A 24,358-nucleotide genomic window follows, 5' to 3' on the forward strand; every position below is an offset into this window, starting at 1 on the left:
GATAAGCTAAAGATACTATATAATAAGCTTGCTAACCTCCTTTAGGAGATATTAATAGATTACTTTTGCCTACTTAGTTATATAGTAACCTTTATAGTATACTATGATAAAGTATAATATTTTATTATATATTATAATATTATAGATACTTCTATTAACTATATTAACTATCTGTAGACCTATAAGCTTACTTGCTTATGCTAGCTATCTGCTAAGTATATATAGAAGTATTTATAGTTACTTATAGAGTTATTTAAATGTCCTACTAAACTCTTATATAGCTGATAGTTAGAATAGTTAGTCTATTACTTTATAACTATTATTTATACTACTACTTAGTCTTTAGCGTTCTATAGTAGTAGGTAATTATACTAGCTGTATAAATAGCTATTTATCTTTAGTAGAAACCTAGCTATTATAGTTATTAGTAAAAAATAAGTATTTAGGCTTTATCTTACTATAGTTATTTTTAATTAATAATTATAGGATAGCTAGTAGTTATAACTAAATATTGCTTTTAGGACTATTTGCTAAACCTAAATCCTCTATTATTATTAGCTTTATAAGCAGCTTTTATATCTTTTAGACTAGCTTATATAGTATGTCTAATAGCTGCCTTATTATGAACTATACCTACCTATATAATATATAATTGCTAACTTAGTTAATAATATTAGCTGCTGCTATATTATATTAAATATGTATTTTGTACGTCTGCGTTTTAAGAATTTAGTCTATTAGTGTTAGCTTTGTATTTTTATTGCCTGTTATTTGTGTTATGAACTATTATATTTTCACCTATATATGCTAGAATAAACTCTATGCTATATCTTCTACTTTATTATTACTTAGAGACTTTCTTAGCTTAGCAACCTTATTATAGCGCTTAATATAAGCTTAATAGATTACTAATATATATGCTATCTTAATAATAGCTAAGTATTTTATTATGTAGTTTATGATTTAAATTTAGCTGCTATTTTTAGTAATACTTATTACTATAAGAGTGCTGAGAAGAGTATTGCTATAGTTTCTGCTTTTTAGCTAGTAGTTTAGTATACTAATAAGTATATTAAGTGTTATATGTTCTAGCTTCTCTTATGTTTAATATCTTATCTTTATACTAGCTGCTTCTACTATCTGCTTAAATAAGTCTTATACTTCTCCTTATGATAGCGTTAGTTTATATAGCAGCTGCTTATTATTATCTATTTCTTATATATAGAATTAGATATATAATAGATTTAGCTATATACCTTTATATCTTACTTATATATTATCCTCTATATAGTTATTAAATAGCCTCCTTAGTTTGATATACGCTTCTATATGCTATACTTTAAATAGTATAGCTAGCTTAATAATATTAAGAGCAGATATTACTTAAGCTTAGTTTAGTATATAGTTAACTATTACTTATATTGCCTGAAGTATAACTTTATCTTTATTAATAAGAGCTATTATGTTAAAAAGTATACTAGTATTAAGCCTTTTTAAGTATACTACTTATTCTATATAGGCTAGCTATAGGTTAGGCTTAAGTTTTTTATTAGTGATATAGATTAGCTTATTATAGCTTATCTTTATATATTCTGCTTAGATTTTCTAGAGATCTTAAATACAGTTTACTGCTTATTAAGCTAGGCTTCTATTTAGAGCGCCTTATAAAGACTTATTAGCTATCTGTTTTTAGGCTATTTTAAACTATCTGCTTACAGCTTATATTAAGAAAAACTGCTAGTATAGCACCTCTATTATCTATAATAAATCTCTAACTATAGTGGCTTTCTTATAAATATTACCCCCCTTATACTAATTATTCTCTTATTTATGCTCTACTTAATAATGCTCCTATATATTTTATATATAGTAGTAAATATAACAGTATATATAGTAATATAAACTATCTACCTGGGGTAGTATAATATTAGTAATTAGCTTAACTATAGGGTTTAAGTATTAGAATAACTATAAATCAGCTTAGCTGTAGATAATACTAGGAATATTACTAACTAATTTAGCTATTTTTCCTCTAGCTTTAGTAGTGATTAACTAATAGTAGTTCTATAGATATGCTATAATTTTATTTACTACTACTATATATTAATATAATATATATATTAGAATAGAATACTATATGTTATAGATAAATAGCTTTATATTTACTTATATAGATAGCTTATTTTGGTTTATTACTATTAAATAGTTCTTCTTCTCTTCTCTTTATAACCTTACTTTTCTATCCTTTAATTCTATATATTTTCTCTTTAATTTACTTTCCTCTCTAATTATATTCTATTAGTTAGTTAGGCTTTTAGGCTTAGCTAATATCCCTATTATATAATTAGCTAGTTAATATGAGGTTTAGGACTATATTATGAAAATATTAACTATGCTATTTATTAATTTCTAAACTTATTTTGCTAAGTATTAAACTAAGAACTAGATTATTATAATTGCTTTTATTTAAGCTTTAATTATATCCTATTTTTATATATTTTACTGTAGGAAATCTTAATAGCTTCTTTACTATTAGAAAATAATAGCTTCTACCTCCTGTTTATATAGACCTACTTAATTTTTAGTGAGGATTTTAACAGCTTCTACTTGAAGCTGTTGTTGCTAGTATGTTAGGCCTGGCTAATATCCCTGTTATGTGATTGGCTAGTTAATATGGGGTTTGGGACTGTATTATGAAAATATTAACTATGCTATTTATTGATTTCTAGACTTACTTTGCTGAGTATCAAACTAAGAATTAGATCGTTATAATTGCCTTTATTTAAGCTTTAATTGCATCCTACTTTTGTGTATTTTACTGCGGGAAATCTTAATAGCTTCTTTACTACTGGAAAATAATAGCTTCTACTCCCTGTCTGCACGGACCTACTTAATTTTTAGTGAGGATTTTAACGGCTTCTACTTGAAGCTGTTGTTGCTAGTATGTTAGGGCTAAAAACCTATCAGAAGAGATTATCTTCCCTAGGAAAATAGTTTAGACTATAAACATAAGAGGCGGAATAGAACCATATTATTGTAGCTTCCTAAAACGGATTCTTGATGCTTTTGTAACTGATGATGGTGCGTATGAACAGAATCCTTGACCTGAAAAGTGCCTAGTGTATAGGTATAGCGAAGAGTATTTATAATATATGTGGGAAGTTATATAAATTAAGGGTGTCTGCTTTTTCTTGATATTAAGGGGAAATAAGGGAAGACGTTCTACGTATAATATGATGGCCACCTAACTAAATTCTTCCTCAAACCCATCTGATACTGCTTGCATGGAAATTATTAGGGACGAATACTTCAGACAGCATTATGCTTTCACGATCGAATCACCCAAACGCTACAGTCTAGATATATGTATCACTCAAGTAAAATGAAAACAAGTATGAACTCAGGTTTGCAACATGGATACCCGCTGCGAGACTGCTCATTAGAGCAGATGAAAGTGTAAATCACGTCACCTTATTCCGGGAAGCGTGATAGCAATGGTTGCATCCGGAATTGTTTTCCTCTTGGGGTAAAGGTGGGTCACAAGTAGGTAGGCCGTCCCACCCTCCATCGTTCTCAGTATGGATTTTTAGGCCTCAGTCACAGGGGCGTCTCCTACAATGCCTCCCCTTTGCGCGATACTACAGCAATACTTTTGTCCAGCTGTCACAAAAGGTAACTCTCAGTGTCTCTAGCTGTGGTTTGCTGACGTTATTACCACACCAACTGCTGGTCTACAGCTTTTACATATTCCAGAGGATAATAACGGCCAGGTGAGCCCAGCGCAGCATCTGTCATCATGACTTTCGCCTCATAGGCTAGCACGAACAGATTTACATCTTATGAATTGATGCACATGTCAAAGATTGGAGGCAAATGCACCGTACCTCAATCCAATGGCGTCGAGATGTGAGAAGATGATGGGGAGTTGACCGCAAGAGCTTGTCACGACACCGTAGCACGACGATATGACGGCGCGGAAATCAACCGCTGTGACTAGCAACCTCCTCAAAGTCCTCGCCTGTTCTGAGGATCAAGGCACCAGCTTGATACCTCGTTGACCATCCTAGACTGGGCGCACCTATACTGATGAAGATGATAATAAAAACGCGACGTTGTCGAGTGTACCTGCTGCTCGCAAGACATTTTGCGGAATATGAAAGAAGAATCTGCCGATCAAAGTGCTTATGGAGCATATCCGCACAGTTCGTCATGTCCCTCCCAGACCTTATTGGGTCATTTCCTACTCACGTTAGATTGATTGAACACGCACAAGTCCAAAGAAAAGCACCTACAAGCAAGAGCGCTCAGTGCTCCACGCTTCTTGCTCGGCAACCCCATTGCAGATTTGCGGGGTGGAGAACACACGCAGATTACCAAATGGGGTAAACGCTACTACAGCCGCTCCGTAAGTATCGGTCTACATTTTTAACACAGACGGCACGGTCTGGGTTTTATTACTCAACATGCAGTTCAATTCATAGAGGCTTGGAAATAGGGGATGATGGGTTATGTATCTCATACACACGTCGTGTATCACTACAGATGACATGAGACAGCATCAGACAACACACAAAGCTTGGTCATGAGAACTATCTCTTATGGCTTTCTTCAATTGATTCTCATTCAGCTGCTGAGGATATCAAGGCATCTATAGAAATCTCAATGGCCGCCGAGACATAATGCATGCTGATGTTAACGCAATCACTGCTATAGTGAACATCCACTCTTGTGTCATCAGGAGATTACCATAAGAATTCCGTGATGATTGATTGGGGTCACGATGTGACACATCAGCTTTCATTTGATACCCGATCACCGAGCGCATTCATCCACTTCATGGTTTGTTCTCGGAGACACAGGAAATCAAGGTCGGGCAGAGTTCATATAGTAGCTGCCTGTTTGCTGTTCTTTGAACTTATACGACGTGTCCAACCGTGATCTGGAAGCGATCATTGGTGAGAATCACAGATGTGCCGATTTTTGTGGTCCCATAAGTTGGTCAAAAATACCCCTAATCATTCATATGCAATCCATCAACAAGTGGAGGAAACCCAAACGATATGCCCACGATTTGCATCACTGTTGCAATTTCAGTGCGCAGCCGCTTGCTTGCAATGACACAATTGAATGCGATCGCTAATCTAGGAATCATATGGGATAATTCCAATAGCCTGTTGTGTAGTTTTATTGACAGTCGGCGGACCGTAGGGATGGAGTATGTTCCATTCCGCCATCTGATGTTCTTTGAGAACAAAGTCGGTGGGATCATGAGACTGATATTGATGTCAATAATTGTCCATTTATGACCTAATTTCTTGGGAATTTCTTTGCTTACAGTCATATAGCCACGCTTGAAAGCCTCCACTTTGCGCTGTCTCTGTTCTTCAGACAGAAACTCAATGGGCTTGTAGCAGGTATCTGGACAGCTGGTAAGCTTTGCAATATCAAGATTGTGCGAACCAGCGGTTATTCTTACAAACAGCCATGCGCTTGTTGTCATTGATAGGGGCGGCGCCATAATGGACTGCGCGGGAGTCCCAGAGAATGAAGTCCCCAGGATCCATAGTAGGCTTCAACCACCGGCATCCACGCTCTTCGAACCACTTCAGTGTTTGGTCATCCCAATTGAAAAGATCGCGCTTGATCCAACCACCTTCGGGCTGCAGATATTCATGTTATCAGTGGATCAACTTAGAACAACGTTGGGTGTGAGATTTACTGGTGTATGTTCTTTGAAGTACTGCTCAAACAGCGGGGCTGAGCCATCCATGACAGCCAGACCGCCATCTTCTGGTCCGTTGGGAAGCTACGGAAGCAGAGTCAGTGTGCTTTGTTGGACTTTCTAGCATGAATCTTGACAATACATACTAGGTTCAGAAGCCCCTGAATGCAATGAGGATGAGGGCGGTAGGCGCTCTGATCGGACTAGTTCTCAGGTCAGCATTACACACGAGCGGACATGGATGACTGCTGTAGTACGTACGTGCGGCCAAGGTGCTCTGCCGTGGTCAGGCTCGTCCGGTGTGGGAAAGGCCAAAGTGCCCCCGTCTGAAAAGATTTTAGTTCACGTCGTCTAACAGTGGGCAATCATCTGTTACCAAAGGACACGGTGAGCTTATCGGTTCCCCAAATCGTTGCAAATATCTGGCGGACGTTGGGTTCGGACTTGCAATCCCAGACAAACTGAGCGTGGGCAAATGAGAAACTGGCCCAATTTGAATCAATCATCCCTGACAACGTGAAAGGAGTGCATCAAGCAAGACCTACTGGTCAAAAAGACCCCCATAACGGTGTCGGGGAATGTTCGTTGACCTCCACGTCGACGGATCATCACGCTTGTATCCCAGTTTGAATCCTTCAAGCCACTCCTCACCCTTCTCAGCGTACGTGAGAGCTCTTTGCTTCGGTACAGCTCCTTTGACTAGTGCCCACTGGTGCGCTTGTCAGCATAACCCGGCCTTCTACTTAGTAAACTTGAAGAATGACGAACACCCCTCTTGTGCAGGTCGTGAAGCCACTGTGGGCTTTCGGGTGTGAGAGGAGCGAGCTTTGGACTCGGTCGATTGATGCCCAGCGGACCTTTCGGGTCTTCCCAGTTATCTTGTTCCAACCAAGTGATGATGGTCCGTTTGGGCTGTGCCCGGATAACGGCTTGGGTGGATCGAAGCTTGCAAAACGACGGGGTTCCGCGACGGCACAGGTTGTTGAGCAACATGATGTGGGAATAGAAGAAGGGCAATTTAGCACAAAATTCATAGACCACCGGAATAAGTGAAAAGCAGATCGCCGGCAAGTTTGAATATTTTTGGCACTCCTTTATTTTGCTACAGCTGGCGTGACTTGTATTATAACCCTAAGGACTCATCCTTCAGCAACCTTTTTAGATACTTCCTCCCCGACGACGCCGTGGTTAGATCATACTACATTGCCTCTTGAGTCGGCATGCTTTTACGGGAAATTTCGACCGATGCGGGGCCCCGCACTCCATGGTGGAGAGAGAGCCAAGGGGGTGTGATGGGGGCCACATGGTGGAGTGTTACATCTTGAATTACAAAGCCATTCGCATGAGTGGGAAATTAAAACCTTTCAGGTGCTGTCTTAGACTAGAGCAGCTACGTTGCGGTTTTCGTGTTACTATCGTTCCAGGTCGGCCTTCACAGAGGGTTTTAGAAGGACACCTTACTTGGGCTGCATCCTTCTGCTGATTGTGACATGCGAATAATTGCTGTGAGTACCACATGAATTTCAAGCACACATCATTCACCCTGCCAACATAAACTCTAGCGGGCGGAAACTCGAATCAGCGACATACCCAGGAACCAAAGGCCGAGCGGTTTCCAAGTGAACGGATAATTTCTTATCCGGCCACGCGGCTGTTATATCACGCGGCCAATTTTCACACGTACACCTACGATTTCTGCATTCTCTCCAAGCGTTTGTCTAGAGGTGGAACAGTCTCGCTGCAACCATAGGGTTTATTGCCGCAAACCCACATTTCACACGTTGACAATTCCCGGTAGGGCTCGTCTTCTCCTGGCCTTCCCCGGATTTTCCATCTAAGGCAATGGATCATCCAGCCCAGGTTCTAGAATTACCCCATTAGGCAGTTTACTCCGCTTCCCCAGACGCTATCAGATTCCCGCCAAGGGTTTGCGATCCGTAAATTGTCACATTCCCACGGCGGAGCTTCATTATTGCATACCACATCAGCCTCGTATCAACGTCCAAAACCAGAGGTAATGACGTGGCTGAAGCCTAGTATCGGCGGCTCTGCTGAGATGATGTCACCGGCGTGGACAAGAAACTCTCATTGTCATTGCCCCCGTTAATCTAGATGACTCTGTACACCCTTATCCCATTAATCCTATTCCCCTAAGATGCTCTAAAATCTTGCCAAAACAAAATGTCGTCCAAGTACGTCTTTGTACCGCAGTCAAAGTTGAACTTGGATGGACGAAAGCATATCCGTTCTCGAGTTGCTTGCGAACCGTGTCGCAACAAGAAGGTGCGTCAGCTCTAAGTGATGAAGAGTGCCAGGCTTGTTTCATGAAGGTGGTCCGTAAACACATGTCTGACCGTATAATCTGTTGTCCAGAGACGGTGCGATCACCAGCACCGAGAGGCCTCTTCGACCATCAAGCCCGCCGTCATCCCGAAACATATTCCGACGAGTGCTCTCGGTATCACTCAGGACGTTTGCGAAATAGATGATGATATTGAAGTTGGCCCGGCAGAAGAACAAGCGACTACTGTAACCCAGCGGTCAGAAAAGTCAAAAGGCGATGATGAACTACCCCATCATACGCCCGACTCTGGTCCTGGGCCAACTTCTGGCTCCGCCTTGGACGTTTCTTCTGTTCCCGAGACCGCCAGCATTCAATCTTCTGTGCATCCCCCTCCAATACATCCTATACGCCCAACTTTCACGTCTGCATCACCGTTAGTCGATGCGGGCTCAAGCACGCCACGCTTTGTCAGTGATCTTAACCCAGAAGCAAAACTTTTGGATGCAGAGAGTTACTGTGAGCAACCACAGAACCTGTCGCCCGAGATCGTGGGCATTTGGGTGCAACCACAACCTGGGCTTGGATCCGTTCAGAACGACTTTCAACAAGATTCTTCCTGGAGAAACCATACATCGAGTGAGGTCGGAGGTGCCGCTGACTCCGACGTCTTAGCTTTCGATACCATCGTGAAGCTTTCTGACATTTACTTCGACAATATCCAACCCATATTACCCTTGTTGAATGAACAAGATTATCGCCAATGTCTGGCAAAGGCAACATTGCCCGTTACACTAGCGCATGCTGTATGCCTCGTAGCTGCAAAGGCTGCAGCTGCCGAGCGACATCTGAGGCTTCGCCACGCCGGTAATATACCGGTATCAACGAGGCAATTTTGCAGCCACTTACACGCCTCTCTCATCTCTACTCTTCACAATACAAAGCATTTACGGAAGATCACGGTTATCAGGATTATGGCTCTCTTGTCGCTTCATCACGAAGGAGCTGATGGCGCTGAACAGGCATCTGGGTTCGTCGCACGAGCCATCCATTCGGCGCAAAGCATTGCGTTACATCTCTGTCGCCCGGTTGATGATGGTTACGAAATGAGGCGTGTCTTCTGGTGTCTATGGATACTAGATAGATTAAACTCCTCTATGCATTCGAGGCCTTGCTTCCTGGCTGACATGGATATAGCCATCAAGCCACTTACTCCAGAGCAGTCCGGATCGGTGGCCTTTGATATCTTGTTCAAGATAGTAACAACTCTGTCCAAAGCCATTGCACTTTACCGCCCGACGAATCCCCTCTCCATCAATGGCCTTGATTCCGATTATTCCGGCTTCGAACAGATTGTCGACGAGTCGGAAGGCTGGAAAATTTCGCCATCGACTCTGGGTAGGTTCTTTTTCTTAGATTACTGCCACGGCGGGGCGATTTCTGTCCCCCAAAAAAGCCTCAGGATCAAAGACATGGGGGAAATCGGCATGCGAAATAAATCATGGCCAAGTCGCGTGTGTTTTTGTTTCTTCTCGCTTTTGTTTCTTTGCATTTTACATATTAAAGCTGGCTTCACAGGGGACTTACTAACTTTCTTCACCACATTATTTAGCCACCCTTCATATCTTTTGGCTGACGACAGCCATTCTATCTCACCGACTCAAATCGGTCACTATACTACGGGCTCCAACGCCCTCACGCCTTAGACAGCAGCTGTCTGCAATACAGGTTATTAGACACATGCGAGATTCACAACGTCTGAATGCCCTGCACCCTTTTCCCACTGTTGTTTACGCTGTGTCCCTCGCGCTCTCGGTCTCGTATCAGCAACTCAGGTTCAGCCGTTTGCCTTCTGAACGGGAAGATGCCCGCGAGGACTTTGACGCTGCGTGTGGCATTCTCCAAATTCTGCGGCAAAAGTGGGCATCTGCAGACGTTGTTGCAGCTCTCTCCCGCCGAATCTCTACAGGACTGGCTACTCTATGCAATCTAGACGTCCTTCATGTCTCCCGTGGGCGTATAAACTGCGAGTCTGCTAATGTCGCACAATATCGGAGACAACAGGGGCCTGAAGCAAGAACCGATGAACATGCAAATATCGCTGTAACACAGCAACAGCTGCACGATGAAGTCGACTCAGATACCAATCAATCGGCTGCATGCAGGGAACCGTGGGGGCCTGTACCTGCTATGTTTGATATCTTTAGCGATATGGACGATATGTCGTGGGCATATCTGGAAGTTGGAAACCCGGTCGGCTTCGATGTGGCATTGCAAAACCTTCCAACTTGATACAGAATTGTTTATGTCTGATTAAAACCATCGTACAAGCTATACAACCCAGTCTCACACCACTTATCTCTTAAAGTACAGGCCATAGCTGCTTGATGCCCAGGGCAGCATCTTTACAGCTCATGTTGTTTCCTTTGAATTAGGCTGAACTGGTTTTCAGCAGTTTTTGGTTGTAAAGTTTCCGGAACTTCCAAAATCTGCACATACCTGGTCTTGGACTTTGAATTTCAACTCACGTCGTCCGGGGTGATCGGAAAGTAGCAATGCTTGATTTTCCCGACTGAGCCTAGAGAGAATCTCGTCCAGCGGCTTTTCTGAAATGCCCCAACTTTCAACCCGCATTCAGGTGATGTCGAAACGTGGATGTCGCTTAACAGGTTTCCAGTTTCATAATCGGAGCACTGTGCTCCGACTCGGCTTTACCCAAGCCGGTAGCCCGACTCGGTTGACGGCAATTCGGCCGGAGTTTCTGAGAATGGCAATAAGTTCGGAAGCCAAGATTTATGGTCGTGCTCGGGCGCTCATTTGGGCAACACCGAATAACCAGGTCATAAAACAACAATAGTATGTGATTTTTTAGCGAATGCTTTATACTTTTATCGGCACTTCTGTAGTTATTTTAAGCATGAGATGGCGATGATAGGGATTTCTGATCAGAAGTGGGCCGAATGAGCGACCCTCAACTGCCATATCACAAACAACTTAACAAGCAGCAGATCACAAAGACATCACCAAGCGTGTGCAGATTCAGATACTAGCAGTTCAATAGATTAAATGCCTTTGGACTGGACATATAGGAAGCGTCTGCGGAGAGTTCTAGACCAGATGTTCGACGATTCAGACAGGTGACAGGTCAATGTTGATTAACTCTTCCAGACGTTCATCGTCAATTTGGCTGGAGACATTGTCGATCCTTCAAATTATTTACGGTCTGCATATGTCGTCTTCTCCTTTTCCGCCTTACACTTAAATCTTCTCCCGACCTAGTGTGCCTGGGACAGCACCGCGGTCTGTCTTTAATGTGTCGTTACCAGCCCACGAAGACAATCTATTATCAACAGAGGTTGGCATTTAGTGGCCCGAAACGCAATCTCAAATAAGCCTCATGAGATCAAAAACGAAGTGATACGCCGCGCAAGGGCTGCTTATTAAGTAATAGCTCGCTCAAAAAAATATCCTATACAAGGGGAACCGGTCGACAGTGTTTTGAGACAGCGTTGTCAGGTTCAGGGAGCCGGCATGCACCGCATGGATGTTGCAGAAAGTCTCCACTGCGACCAGCTGCCAGTGGCTGGGATTGGGGATAAGACCCACCCCCAAGTAACGAAATCCCCCCATAACGAAATGCAAACACCACCTAAAATTGAGATTATATAATCCTTTTTTATACTAAATATAAGAAAATTAAAATATACTAAAATATATAATAAGTAACTTTATATTAAATATTATATAATAAAAGGTTTTTTCAATATATATATAGTATATATAGATTTATTAGTTATATAAATTTCTCTCTAATAAAATTTCTTCTATTTTACTAGTAAATTTAGTACTTCTTATATAGAAGTATATAACTATAAATTATATAAGAAATACTATATATTATATATTAGGAGTATAAACTATAAAGATCTATATATTAAATATATATCTTATATCTATAATTAAATTAATATATAATAAAATAAAATATTAACAATTTACTAGTATTTAGTAGTAAATCCTTAACATTTCAGAACTTTCTACTAATAAAGCTATATAATCTCTATTTAAGCTATATTTAATTTATATAATATTATTTTTCTATAAAAATAGTAAAGTATTATATAAATTCAATTTTTATATAATTTTAGTATAATTATTCGCTTAGATATCTATATTAGGAATAGTAGGGTTTTTGGTGGTGGCCCACCTAAATTCAGCATTTCGTTATGGGGGGATTTCGTTACTTGGGGGTGGGTCTTAGAGCGTATAGTGAGATTCGGCAAACCCACCTTCCACATACGACCATACCCATTGGAAAACTCGGGATCCCGTCCGCACTCCCATAGATAAACCAATGAGGGATAGAGTAGTAATCGGGTCGGTGACGACCGGTGAATGCCTGTTGTTGTATGTCCTTTGAATTTGCTTTTTGCTTGTGACGACCTCTTGGCCTGTCATAACCAACCTGCCTGAGATGCATGAGATGCAAGAGCCATGTATATAGTATTGGAATTCGCAGGTCAGTCGTCTCGAGGCGCCTATCAACCTGACAGACGTCTGGTGGTACCGGTGTGGATGAGGTCTCTGCGGAGGATGAAGACTTGGAGTCGATACACTAGCTTTTCAACCCGTGATGTGATAGGATGATGCTCGCATGAGGAGGCTCTCGGTCAAGATTTGCCCCATGAAAATTGTTTCCCGCAGCGGGGCCGCAAGTCGAAACCTCCGGAATCCGTTTCGTCCGCCAAATCCCTGCGATACAAGACAGGCCACTTTTGAACGTTTCACAAAAGGAACATGGCCGAGCCCGCCGCCGCCGACGTCGCCTCTTGACGCTTCGTCCGAGGTGGACATCCTCGACCCGCGCTACGTCGAGGGCTAAGAGGACGTAAACCAATCCGACGACGAAGACAAGGTCCAGGTCAAGAGCCTCTTTGCCGACGACATGCACTCCATGGCCGACGCGTTTAGCAGATGGGGAATCGGGTACTGGGGTAATGTCTGCAGCTTCAACCTATCCAACATGTCCAGCGGCACCGAGCAGCGCAAGATTTACATCAACAAGCCCCAGCCGAACCATCTGGCTACGCGCGGGCATCGGTTCAAGGCGTTTGATTTGCATCGCATGAAGGCGGAGAACGTGGTTTTTGACGCGCCGTTTTGGATGGATGTTGAGACTAAGCCGGACAGTCTTGATGCGTGGATGATTTGGTACGATACATTTTTCCTCACGGCGCCGGGCACAAATCTCGCTCAGAGCGCTAAAGGCCACCGGGATCTTAAACAGGATTGCGTTGATGGGGTTATCGTTGCGACTGGTCCGCATGGCAAAGTGGCACATTGGGGCGCTGGGCATCTCCCCGTCGTTCGAACACCAACACAGGCACCAGCGGTCCTGCTAGCACTGGGAGATTCCATCACGAGCACGGTCAAGTTTGGGGAACATCGCGGATCGCCTCGCGATGTGGAGATGACGGTTAGCTGGACGATCCGAGACGCTGCGTAGACGGGTGAGCAGGCGTGGCATACGGGCAACGCCGTGGAACATCCGCCGAGCATGGATCCAGATGCTCTGGAAAATAATGATCTCCAGACACGTCCAATCCAATATCCAACAGACACAAGGCTGCATCGACCGATATCACTGTTCGAAGCTCCGCGAGGCCAGCGTAATCAGCAAGCAAGCTCAACCGCACCCAGTCTCTTTCTGTCTTGAGATCTGAATACATGCGAGCGGATCCGGAGCCATCGTGTCAACGTTCGCGAGCAGCTTTCTTGCTCCGCCACGTCACTTAGAGAATGGTTACGGCTTGCTTCTCCGCTCCCGAAAACCACGACAATGCCGATATCTCGTCTTTTTGATACTTCCGGGACATGGTGGTAATCAGGCCGATCCGCTCGAATGCAGCCAACTCCGCCCCCGACGCCGCATGATCGCGCAATGAGCGCTCGATGGACGTCTTCCCCGGCGCCGCAAGCACGAGTCCATTAACGGCCCCCGTCACCACGTTGTGGAGCACCCACAGACACGCGACGGCGTCGCCGTGGCTCATGGAGGATACACTTCGCTGAGCGGACTTGGACACGGGATCGCTCGACACATCGTGGCCATCGGCACCCGTGTTGGTGTCGGGCGGATTCTGGTCCGGCACAAAGAAGATTCGGTCACCGTTTTCGTTGTTCAGGCCGACGACAGTGTTGGGGCAGGCGTTAAAGTCCAGTGTTGCTCGCTTCACGTATCCGGTCAACGTGAGGCTGCCTCCTTTCACCCTTCCAAAGCCGTCCAGACCCTGGGGGATCGTCGTTGCGTTGAGGACCTCCACCTGGGCGGCTGCGTCGTAGAGGCTATAGTCCCAGATTACAGGCGTGGCAAGAGACGCCCACGACCACGTCGGCGCGCAGTACTCGGCCGGGCGCTGCGCGAAGCGCCGTTGGAATGCGCGCCAGCAAAGCAGCCATGGAAGATCAGTTAGCCACAGGCCGGCGAGATAAATCTGGTGGGTGGCGGGCGGCTGTGGGGTGCTGGGTCCTTGAACTTGCGCCGCATACCGCCGCGCCAGGCCTGCGATGGCGGGTAGTTTGTCTGTGACGAACGTCAGGTTACGCCCGGTGTACCCACCAATGATCAACGTCCAAGTCTTGATCGTTTCCAGCATCCGTGGGCGGTTGGCTAGGCCGAGATCGCGGTCGCTGTCCTCTCGTCTAGACATGACCTCGCGCTCTTGTCGTTGCCGAATCATTGCTCTCTCATACGAGACTTTGGGACCATTATGCCCATCTAGTCCATGAAACTCGCGCGCAATGCAATCGCATTCGCAGAAGAGCGTCTGCTTGCACTCCCAGATTAGTTCAAAGGCCGTGAAGTGCAGCGTACGGCGCGCGAGCAAGCGTTCTTGCAGCGTCCAGGCTCTGGTGAGAAGCGGATAGCTAACGTCGTGATAGGTCCGGGGAAAGACAATGTCGGAATGTAACAACGGCTCTCGTACTTGGATGATACATTCCGCTCCCGTGTCGTCTTTGATTGGCACACTCAGCACATCATAGTTGCGCTTCCCTGGAGGCTTGTCCGGTTTGGCGATAGCGTCTTGCACAGAGATCATTTCCAGATGCCGAGGGGTAAGGATGCCCCAGGTTGGGTCCCGAGCCGCATCGGTGGCGATGGTCAAGAAGGCATTCTCATATACATCGGCCATGCGCGCCGCCTCCTTCTCCCAGTCTGACGGCGAGTCCTGGATAATGCAAAGGGCGTCGATCCACATGTAGCGCACCCCGAGACTACGACATATCAGAATGGCATGTCGGAACGATTCCGAGAGGCCGTCCCAAGAGATGCCAGCTTTCCGCTGCGCCAAATTTGAACTTGTGGTTGTCAGATTGAGAACTTTGCCCCAACAGTAGCTGAGAGCTGTGTAACACGCCTTTGAGCTCGGAAGAGGCTCGTACAGACGTACATTGACAGGTAAGCCAGGTTGGCCGAGGTCCAGAACTCGCGTTGGAAGGGGTTGGACGCGGTCTGACTGGCATTGAGGATGCTCCTGTTCGCATGCAGTAATCCAGCGTTTGCAAAGCTCGAGGCAGCGCTCGAGGTTAAGAGACGGCGCAATGTCTCCCGCCGGACCGATAATCGGCCAAGATGTTGCCTGACCTGTACTCAAGCGGACTTGTTAAACACTGTCGCATTTTGACAACATCCAGATACTGGACCTACTGTTGTAATACGTGAAGAACTCTAATCCTGGGAAGTGCGTCTCCTTGGGGAGCGGGTATAATGACAGCAGCAACGTCTCTCCGAGGATACCGCTGAGGCTGATATTCACGGGTTCGTCCTCATCAACGGTCGTCCCTGCAAGCTCCGAGGCCAATTCGCCGTGGAAGTAGAGTAAGGCGTCCCAAACCAAGCGGCAAGTTGGGCATCCTCCGTCGGCCGACTCACGCCATTCTTGCATGGGAACATACAATTCAAACGTCTTGAATCGATCAGAGCCGGGCCAATTCGTTTCATCAGGTGATTCGTTTGTCGTAGCATCGACTTGAAGACTGTTGCAGATGCTGCAGAGTGACATGGTTGAACCAGCTATTGAGCACCAAATCTCCGAGAAGAGTCATGGTGGAGCTCGAAGCATGGATGTTGTGTCAAGCACGTGACATACTGCAGGGAGCGACCGGGGTGCATCTTTGATAAGATAAAAGGTAGCAATGAACGCGGCGCACGGCACGGTCCACAGCCCGATCGCACGTCAATCCACTTCAGTGTCTCTCCGGAGAAGATGGACGTTTGTTCCTTCACGCGACGGGTCGACTCCAGGCCATACGGATACTGGGTCCTGGTCGGTCCCCTGCTCGATCGATTCTGGACGCAAGGAATGGTGAGCTTCAGTCCTCGGGGCACCCACTGCAGTGGCTGGCCTGGGGGAAGCGGCCCGACCCGTTTCCTCCTCCATGTGGTGAACTAGGAACCCCCGCAACACCGTTAAGTACACGTGTAGTTTACAGAGTAGTGCTGTTCATACCCAGTCCCCCGCCCCTTGGACTTTTGGTTCAGTCAGCATGGACGCTGTCGCCTGTAGTGCGATAGGCTGCGAACAGATTGGCGTCGGCAAGGAGTCGTCTGGAGCTTTTTGGGCTCTGCGATGAGGTGGGGAATATCAGGTGATACGAATTGACGTACGTAGCGTTGTCAGCCATCAATCACTGCTTGAGCTGGCAGCCTTCCTGCCAACCCGCTTCCCCATGCCAAACGTGACTGGCTCGGTTGAGCTCGCCGAGCCTGCAGTAATCCTAACGCGTGCGGAAACTATGGGTCTTGGGCAGCAAAAGGCTCCGAATGATTGGCTTGTTGGCGAGATATGCAGAGTGTGTCTCATTCCTTGCAATGACAGACCAATCAGTGCGTGGAATCGGCCAAATATGCTGCATAAATCAATCCAACCAAAATGAACGATAAAAAGGGGGGAAACCCTATTCCATCATGGTTAGTCAAATGAAGCGGCCGTCCCTCAAACGTTCCGGTTACCTTGCGAGCGACTCATGACTTTCTGATTGGGTCCTTCCCGCCGTTATTCAACATGTTTCCGTTCAATTCCGCGCTAAATCCGGCCTCCGTGGCGAAGCGCCAACGGCCAGAACTGCCGTCGCCACGCCACGAGGAGCGTGCCTGCATCGAGGTCCCTGAAGATGATGAAATGGCCGACGCGACGGAAGATCTGGATTTCCGCTTCCACGACATCGACACCGAACCCGGCACGCGGGCGAGAAAAGCTCCCGTGCCAAGAGAGATGACCGGCAACGACGATGATTTTGAGCACGATGCCCGCGCACCGGTAAGCCTTCCCATGGAGAAAGAAAGAAATTGGTAAAAGATACCTACGAACTTGTGTTAACGGTGGATGCCCAACGCAAAGTCTGCTCTGAGTTTTGATTCCGGAGGTGTTGAAGGGTGGTTCCCCTACGTCCGAGAACGACTAAGCCAGCTAGAAACTATCACCCTCAATTTCAAGAATCTTTCTAGCCAACGGCGCACGGCTTATGACCAAGCAAGTTTGCAGCATCTTTATGAGAGTCTTGTTATGCAAGTCCATTCGGAACAAGCCGAACTAGAGTATACCTTAGGACAGACCGATGGCACAAGGCATGACTTTCCCATGGGGGACGGACTCGACTCGGGAGGCATCTTGACATGGCGGAAACAGTGGCAGAGACGCAAGAGGATACGCGAGACGATCAAAGAGGCCTCTTTGACGCTCAGTGACTGTTACAGAGGTTTGATGGAATCGTCTCTCACCACGGGGGCTGATGTTACGGGGAGCGAGACAGAGGAGGCGAATCTGCTGGCTAGACTGGAGTCCGCTCGCCAGAAGCTGGAAGAGTCAATTGATCCTCGGGGAAGCAAAAGGATCAACTATCCTCCACGCGTACGACGCGACAGGTTGGACAGGGGTAGTAAGGCAGGGTCATCATCGTTGCCTGATTGAATACTGCAAAAAGTTCGAGCATTTTCAACTTGCTTGTCTCGCATACAATAAGAGCAGATACAATGTCCAATAAAAACATAGCGAGAGGCTTCAACTACATCCTTTGGGTGACCGAGTTGACAGGGAGATTGTTAATAACATCAATCATGGAATGAAATTAATAGCTAAGCATCCTGACAGAGTGGCACATGGAGATTAGAGTCCACAGCACTCAACAAGAAGAGCCGGCCAAATGCGAGTTTCAAGTTAAAAAATAGCAACTCATAGCAGTCAGAAGTTCAAACACTGGAAAGAGTTTGTTTGAAATAAATTAGCAAAAACTGCTATATGAAGTCGACATTGAATATGCAACTTCGAAAGCGAGCGCTAGGTAGGCCTTGTTCCCATAGGCTGAAGTACACGCTCGGCTCTCACACAGTTGCACCAGTAACCTGCACCGTGGGCATTTCTGCTAGCAACCCAAATAGCCTTCTCTTCCATAGACGCCCCAAACCAACGCAAACCTGCTGGATCCACAGCTTTCCGTCGACCTCAAAAACATACGAAGACGAAGACCTTGCCGTGTCCCCCTTCATTTGCATGATGTCAGTCAACATGCGATCAGCTGTCTGCTCATCCGCGGCGATCAGATGCATCACGGGCTTCTCCTGGTACATCATCTTCACCATCTTCTGCACAACTGCACAACTAAAGAATCCCAATCCCACAATCACCATGAGAACCATCTATGCCATTGGCATAGCCAGCAAAGTCACCGCCGCGAATACTGACGTGGCGAATACATAGCAAGTAAGACCACCGGCGCGGAAGAAGAGTCGGAGACCAGACAACCAGTACGGTGGGCGCTTATCGTCTTAAGAGACGGAGATAACAACTAGCATCTGCCGACTTGGTCGAGACGAGCCGTAGTTATGCCTGTCTACCACGTTCCACTTTGGTTCAGCAGTCTTAATGCTCTCCTTCATCATTTTGTCTTTAAAGCCGTCGAGCAGAAAGTTTCCCTCCTCGGGGGCCGATGTGTCGCTTCCGTTGAGCGTCACATCTTAGCGAGTGATGTATACCTTCCAGTGCTCGTGGAAGGGAATGTTGATATATCCGTCCACGATGGCAACGAATGTTACTATTCCAACGCGTTAGCAGTGCCCGGCAACGGTGTCCAGGTTGACATACCGACGAGGTACCAAATGTGAGCCCACGAAGTGAGAGTACACCAATTGGCATACACTGCACCTTGCTCAATGACAGCCAAGGAAGCCTGCGAAGCCCCTACGAATACTGCCAGGACAAGACATCCAACGATGAAGAACCATTTCGCGGAGAGTCCTGCGTATCCCAGCGATCCCTGCTGCTCCTGATCCATCGCATATCGGATACGCTGCTGGACCTCATTCGCAGTTTGTTCGTAAGTCGCTCCTTCGTCTTCATCTCCCTTTTCCGTCGCCCGCGGGACACGCATCGCCATGCATCCCTGGGCTTTAGAGACCTTTAGATAATCCTCCGTCTCAGAAGGCACCATGGTTGCGCCAAAGGTCAGACACTGTGCCAGAAAGCCAGCTATCGGAGACATTCTCAGCAGCGCCCACAATTCTGCCGTAGGGCTCCCGAAGAGAGCGCCAGCAGTGGGAAGGAGCGTCAAGACGCCCGCCGAGGCGCCATACTCGGTCTGCTGGAGGGCAGAAAGGTCATCAAGGACCGCGATGAGATTGCTCCGACAGACGGCATAGGTATCAGTGTTGCGAATGCATTGGCCGCGGCGGAGCCAGACGTCGCTTGAGAAAAGGCCGCCTGGGTGCTGGATTGTTGGGTCTTTGAAGTTGTCAGAGAGACATGGTGAGGTATAATTGTCGTCCTGGGCTAATGCACTTGTTATAATCCAAGTCAGGATTAGGAAGATGGATGTGCGTATATGCTGGAATGGGGTAGTGAATCTAGCCCATGTAAGCGAGTCCATTTTGGCATGTAACCGGTGGTGCTTCAACCATTTCCGTTGATAATTGTCAGCAGCAGCGAGAATGATGACTACTTGTAGTTTTCATATGTGATGAGGGATACGTAATCTGCCAACCACCAAAAAAACGCTCGTTGGTTTCGTCAGCCTGCTGAATGTAGGCAGTCGTAAAACTTTTTGTTCAGCTGCTCCACGAGGCTGCGACGTCAACCAAGTCCATGTCATCCGATGCCGGGATAGACGCAGTGAGACCCTTTTCTGGGTGCGGAAGAGTGAAATTGACGTATCACGAGCGCTCATTGACGCAGCTCCAGAAGGCTGTGGGATTGAAGGCCTGTCGGTGCAGGGGTCAGCCACGGGTGCCTAGAGTGGGTTCTAAGCGCGAAGAGTGTGCGAGATGTGTGATAACCGCCAATGGCGTGATCTTATCTTGGATTTTTCACTGCAATTCTGTGAAAGATGAGTGAAAATTGAACCAAAGTACTTCGGCTTGGGTTCTGCGATTGGACGGGGTCCCGGCCCCATGACCAAAGGCAGCCATCTGCTTGGCTCGCCAAGCTGAATGCTGCAGCATCACGACCAACAAGGGTACAAAAGTCCCAACGAAAATGCGACACCATTCAAGTGCTCTGCTTTACTCACAGCAGCATCTCAACGATCTGAAGGTGTGTTTCCTATACTAAAAGTGAACTGGAGAGATCATACAAGATTCAATTATTCGCAAGCATCACTCGGACTGAGAATAAATTGCTCATCCGCCAACATCGCAAGCGTTTCAATCTTCCCGTTGCTTTTCAAATCCAGCAAACGTCCAATGCACCAGCCCAGAGTAGCTTCAGTGCTCGCAAAAGTTCCACGTCACATCCTTCAACCTCTTCTCCTCCTCCTCCTTAAGCCAAGTCCTTTCCCTCATCACCTTCAACCTCACCTCCTTTGCCTCTGCCAGCCCCATTGGCCACTCCACCTCATCGGCAACCAACTCGCCGAGCTCAGCTGGTAAGACTCCCTTCCCGCCGTCCAACCCCGTCGTCCCAAGCCACCAATGTTTCTGCTGTGGTGGCACGTTTGAGGTACTCACAATCTCAATCGCGGGATCCACCAGAAATAACGCCAAGATTTTCCGATGCCCCTCCTTCGTCGGATCTGCCAACCTAAATGACGAAACGTGATGCTGCAACAAGTTCGGGAAGAACAGCGCCCGTCCCGACTTTGTCACCACTGAACCAATGTCCTGGAATATGCTTTGGTACTGCTGAACAGCGAATGTGCGCTCGATGCTGCGGTGGTCATATTGTTCGTACGAAAGTGCACCTTCGTCGAGTTCATCGCCATTGGCGGACGTGCGAAAGTTGAGGGTGCACTCGGTGATGTTTTTAGAGTCGTAGTAGAACAAGGCGGTGCTGACGATGTGCTCGTTGAGCTGGCCCTCAGTATGCCATGACCCACCCGCGTACGAGGGCTTGTCGGGGGTGAGGTGAATGTTTGCGAGCTTGACAATAACCTGGACCTGGGACTTATTGTTGAAGAAGCCATGCGTCTTGACATGCGAGCTGTCAATGCGGACGTACTTTTCCGCCAGAGGATCGGCGTCGGGGAGTTTGAGGGCATGTGTCGCAAAGAACCAAGCATCATCCAGCTTCTTCCGATCAGAGTCTTTGTACTCGTCGTCGTACTGCTCTTCGTCATCTGGGTCCCTGGGCTCTTCGTCCTCTCCGACGGGACGTTTCCATGGCTCACATGAACAATCCATGTCGTCCAACTGGCACAGTTCAGGGCAAGGACAATCCCCGAACCCGGCCTCGTCTGTGCGAAGACGTTGGACTGAGAAGTCTTTTTCCCAGTTGTAGATGGTGTCCCACGCCGGCAGAGACTTTTCAATAAATCTTTCAATTACAGCATACAGATCGCTGTGTTCCTTCGGGTGCAGGTTGTTGATGTAGCTTGCAATCTTGGCTTTTCCAGTCGTTGAATCGATTTTGACATCACAGGGGAGCCACTGGAACAGGTCCGAAAGAATGGTGATGCTTTCCTCGCAGAAACTGCCCGCTTTTATGAGAAACTCCGTCTCCTTTTGCTTCCGCTTCGGTAGAACCGTCCCCATGCCGCAATGCTCGAGAGCGTCATCCAGGCCGATAACGCGATCTCGGAGGACCCTAGAGCGGCCGTACATCAGTGGCCAAAGAGAAGGGTGTACAAGATCCAAAACTTGTTCATTGCTGTTGGGGTGCCAGTCTTTGTCCTCTGCAGGGACTTCTTCCAGCGGTTTGACACATTTCCGAAGAGACTCAGCCATATCGGGTGTCATGATGGCGTCGGATTTGATGACGGCGATGGAGTAGTCAAGTACAGGCATCAAGCCGGCCTGTTCGTATAAAACTGCCTTCTTTTTCAATTCGCTGATGCACTTGAACGCTGTCAACAATCCGTCCGCATCAAATGATCGGTCGCATGACTTACGGCGTCGGCCATCGCGGGAGTGAAATCGGCGTGCTTCAGATACAGCGTCCAGTCCATGCTCAAGGCCTCTTTCTTCCACTTTCCGGCAATCTCGTCATCTTGTACCTTGCGCCAGCACTCCGGCTTGTCGGATAGCGCGTTGATAAACTTCATCATGCAGCACTCGCGGATGAGCAGCGTGGCGGCGCGCCATCCTCCGCCCCACCGGTCGTCCATGTACAACAACGGGAACCGGTTTTCGGCATCGGGCATGTGGCCAAGGGGCAGACCAAAGCCGGGCTTGCGTAAGATCCAGTCCTTTCTCAAAGTCAGAGTTTGGGAGAGATAGCGACCTTATTGATAACTCACTAGCTCATTTTCCTTCGCCTTGTTTTCCTCGGAATCAAGGGTGTTGGATCGCATGACGAGTTCGTGAGACATGGTAGTGCAATGAGAGCCGTGGTATGGAAAAAGATGATGATCTAAGCTATCAGTTTTGTTGTTTGTTGGAGGCTGAAGACAGATTAAATACACACTCGCCGCTCATATTTTCGCTGAAGTCCCATGGTGTTACAAGTTCATGACAGGCAGCAAGGTGGGGCATTTACGGAGCTTGGCAGACCTTAGATGCCTTGGGGTCTTGCTGTACCCAGCAAATCTGTGTTAAAAAGTCTGAGAAACCCCGTTCTTTTGTATATTTTCACGCAGTCTGCACACGCGCTAGTGTGACCGACTCGGTTTGGCGTTCGGGGCTGAACCTTTAGTGTCGAAGTCAAATCCCTCGACGTACCAACGACATTGATTTAGGCATCATAGTCGGGGTGACAGCACTTTCGTGTGAAATGGATTGAAAATTCGCTATAATCAGTAAAGATTTTCTTGCATAGCATGTGTCGATAGTGTTATAATGATTCAGCGCCGGGTTGATAAATACACAGCAACGCAAATCCTTCCTCGATTCTCGTCCAGATGCTGAAGTCTACTTTGAGTGCATGAGCATTGGCGCTTTCTTGCGTCGATGCATATGCATGCCAAAAACCGCCCGAATTCGCGAGATTGTCCATAGGCATCATCTTCGGTAGTTTCAGCTGCCTGTCCAAGTTGTCGATCGCGCGCATGTCTACTTCAGGTCCAAATCAATGAATAGCAAGAGTCACAAGGCCAAACATCCGCAATATTATTCATAGGTCAACCAATGGTTTGCAGTCACGCTCCTGTAGTGATCATTTGTTAGGGGACGTGTACCGCGTTAATGTCGTCCTCACTGAGTAACAGAAGAAAATAGGATTTGCGTGATGGCTTTAGGGTTGTTGTATCACCAGAGATAAGACTGATTACGGGACAAACATCGAGAGTCAATTTGGACGTCTCTCATGGCCTCCCTATAATGTTTTGAAAAGCCCTCCGCCCAAATCCTTTCAACGGTTGCTCTAATATTTGTACCCTGGCAAGCATCCAGCAACGTAACAGCTAGACGCCGACAGGTGCCGCACTCTCTGACGTATGATAGCAACAATATGCCACAATGCTCCTAATCAAGAGGTAAGGTGAGCATTAGGATTCGGATTGAGGCAGAGCCATCCGCCTTTCGGGATCTAGATTGTTGAATATCGTCACTTACAATTTAACATTGACAACCGACAGGGCGGGGAATGATTCCGCAACAGTTTGGAGACGGCGCTCCGCCACCACCTCTCTGAGGAAGTGCCTCTCGGGGCTGGACATCGGCCTGGTTCCGGCCGGGTACTGCCAGCGCCGTGGAGGCGAAAATGATGGCAAGAAAGGTCTTGGGGTTCATTTTGAGTTTCTCTAACTGTGATAAAAGAGGTTGTAAGCTAATTGAAAGGAATGAGAAGTTGATTGGGATGAACGCTCATATCGCAACTGAGGCAGGGTATTTATAGACTTCTGATTGTTAACGCGAATAGTCGAAACAAGCATTCCCCCGCCAAACGAAAAGTCATGAATTGTACAACATCACCGAGATCACCTTCCAGGTT

At 46.7% G+C, this 24,358-nt stretch overlaps 5 protein-coding genes across 5 annotated transcripts; 2 read left to right on the forward strand and 3 right to left on the reverse strand.

Annotated features, from left to right (window-relative positions):
- Positions 1 to 5,141: 5,141 nt before the first annotated feature.
- CGCS363_v012787 (uncharacterized protein) lies at positions 5,142 to 6,715 on the reverse strand (the record flags this gene model as incomplete). The annotated part of the gene is made up of 9 exons (XM_036644636.1): positions 5,142 to 5,273; positions 5,336 to 5,418; positions 5,477 to 5,660; positions 5,720 to 5,806; positions 5,869 to 5,925; positions 5,984 to 6,048; positions 6,099 to 6,205; positions 6,268 to 6,431; positions 6,491 to 6,715. 9 exons carry the CDS (start codon positions 6,713 to 6,715, stop codon positions 5,142 to 5,144), a joined length of 1,104 nt encoding a protein of 367 aa, XP_036490054.1.
- Positions 6,716 to 12,948: 6,233 nt separating this feature from the next.
- Positions 12,949 to 13,509, forward strand: rmt3-0 (Ribosomal protein arginine N-methyltransferase rmt3; the record flags this gene model as incomplete). The annotated part of the gene is made up of 1 exon (XM_036644637.1): positions 12,949 to 13,509. One exon carries the CDS (start codon positions 12,949 to 12,951, stop codon positions 13,507 to 13,509), a length of 561 nt encoding a protein of 186 aa, XP_036490055.1.
- Positions 13,510 to 13,795: 286 nt separating this feature from the next.
- On the reverse strand, positions 13,796 to 16,066 carry CGCS363_v012789 (uncharacterized protein; the record flags this gene model as incomplete). Its single annotated transcript, XM_036644638.1, has 2 exons — positions 13,796 to 15,648; positions 15,712 to 16,066. The coding sequence occupies 2 exons, from the start codon at positions 16,064 to 16,066 to the stop codon at positions 13,796 to 13,798; spliced, it is 2,208 nt and encodes a 735-aa protein (XP_036489176.1).
- A 1,002-nt stretch (positions 16,067 to 17,068) lies between these two features.
- Positions 17,069 to 17,600, forward strand: CGCS363_v012790 (uncharacterized protein; the record flags this gene model as incomplete). The annotated part of the gene is made up of 2 exons (XM_036644639.1): positions 17,069 to 17,323; positions 17,478 to 17,600. The coding sequence occupies 2 exons, from the start codon at positions 17,069 to 17,071 to the stop codon at positions 17,598 to 17,600; spliced, it is 378 nt and encodes a 125-aa protein (XP_036489748.1).
- Positions 17,601 to 20,757: 3,157 nt separating this feature from the next.
- CGCS363_v012791 (uncharacterized protein) lies at positions 20,758 to 22,799 on the reverse strand (the record flags this gene model as incomplete). The annotated part of the gene is made up of 3 exons (XM_036644640.1): positions 20,758 to 22,326; positions 22,380 to 22,676; positions 22,728 to 22,799. The coding sequence occupies 3 exons, from the start codon at positions 22,797 to 22,799 to the stop codon at positions 20,758 to 20,760; spliced, it is 1,938 nt and encodes a 645-aa protein (XP_036489747.1).
- Between the last annotated feature and the right edge of the window lie 1,559 nt (positions 22,800 to 24,358).

The sequence above is a fragment of the Colletotrichum siamense genome (genome assembly GCF_013390195.1).
Source record: "Colletotrichum siamense strain Cg363 chromosome Unknown KSG_Cg363_contig09, whole genome shotgun sequence".
NCBI lineage: Eukaryota > Fungi > Ascomycota > Sordariomycetes > Glomerellales > Glomerellaceae > Colletotrichum > Colletotrichum siamense.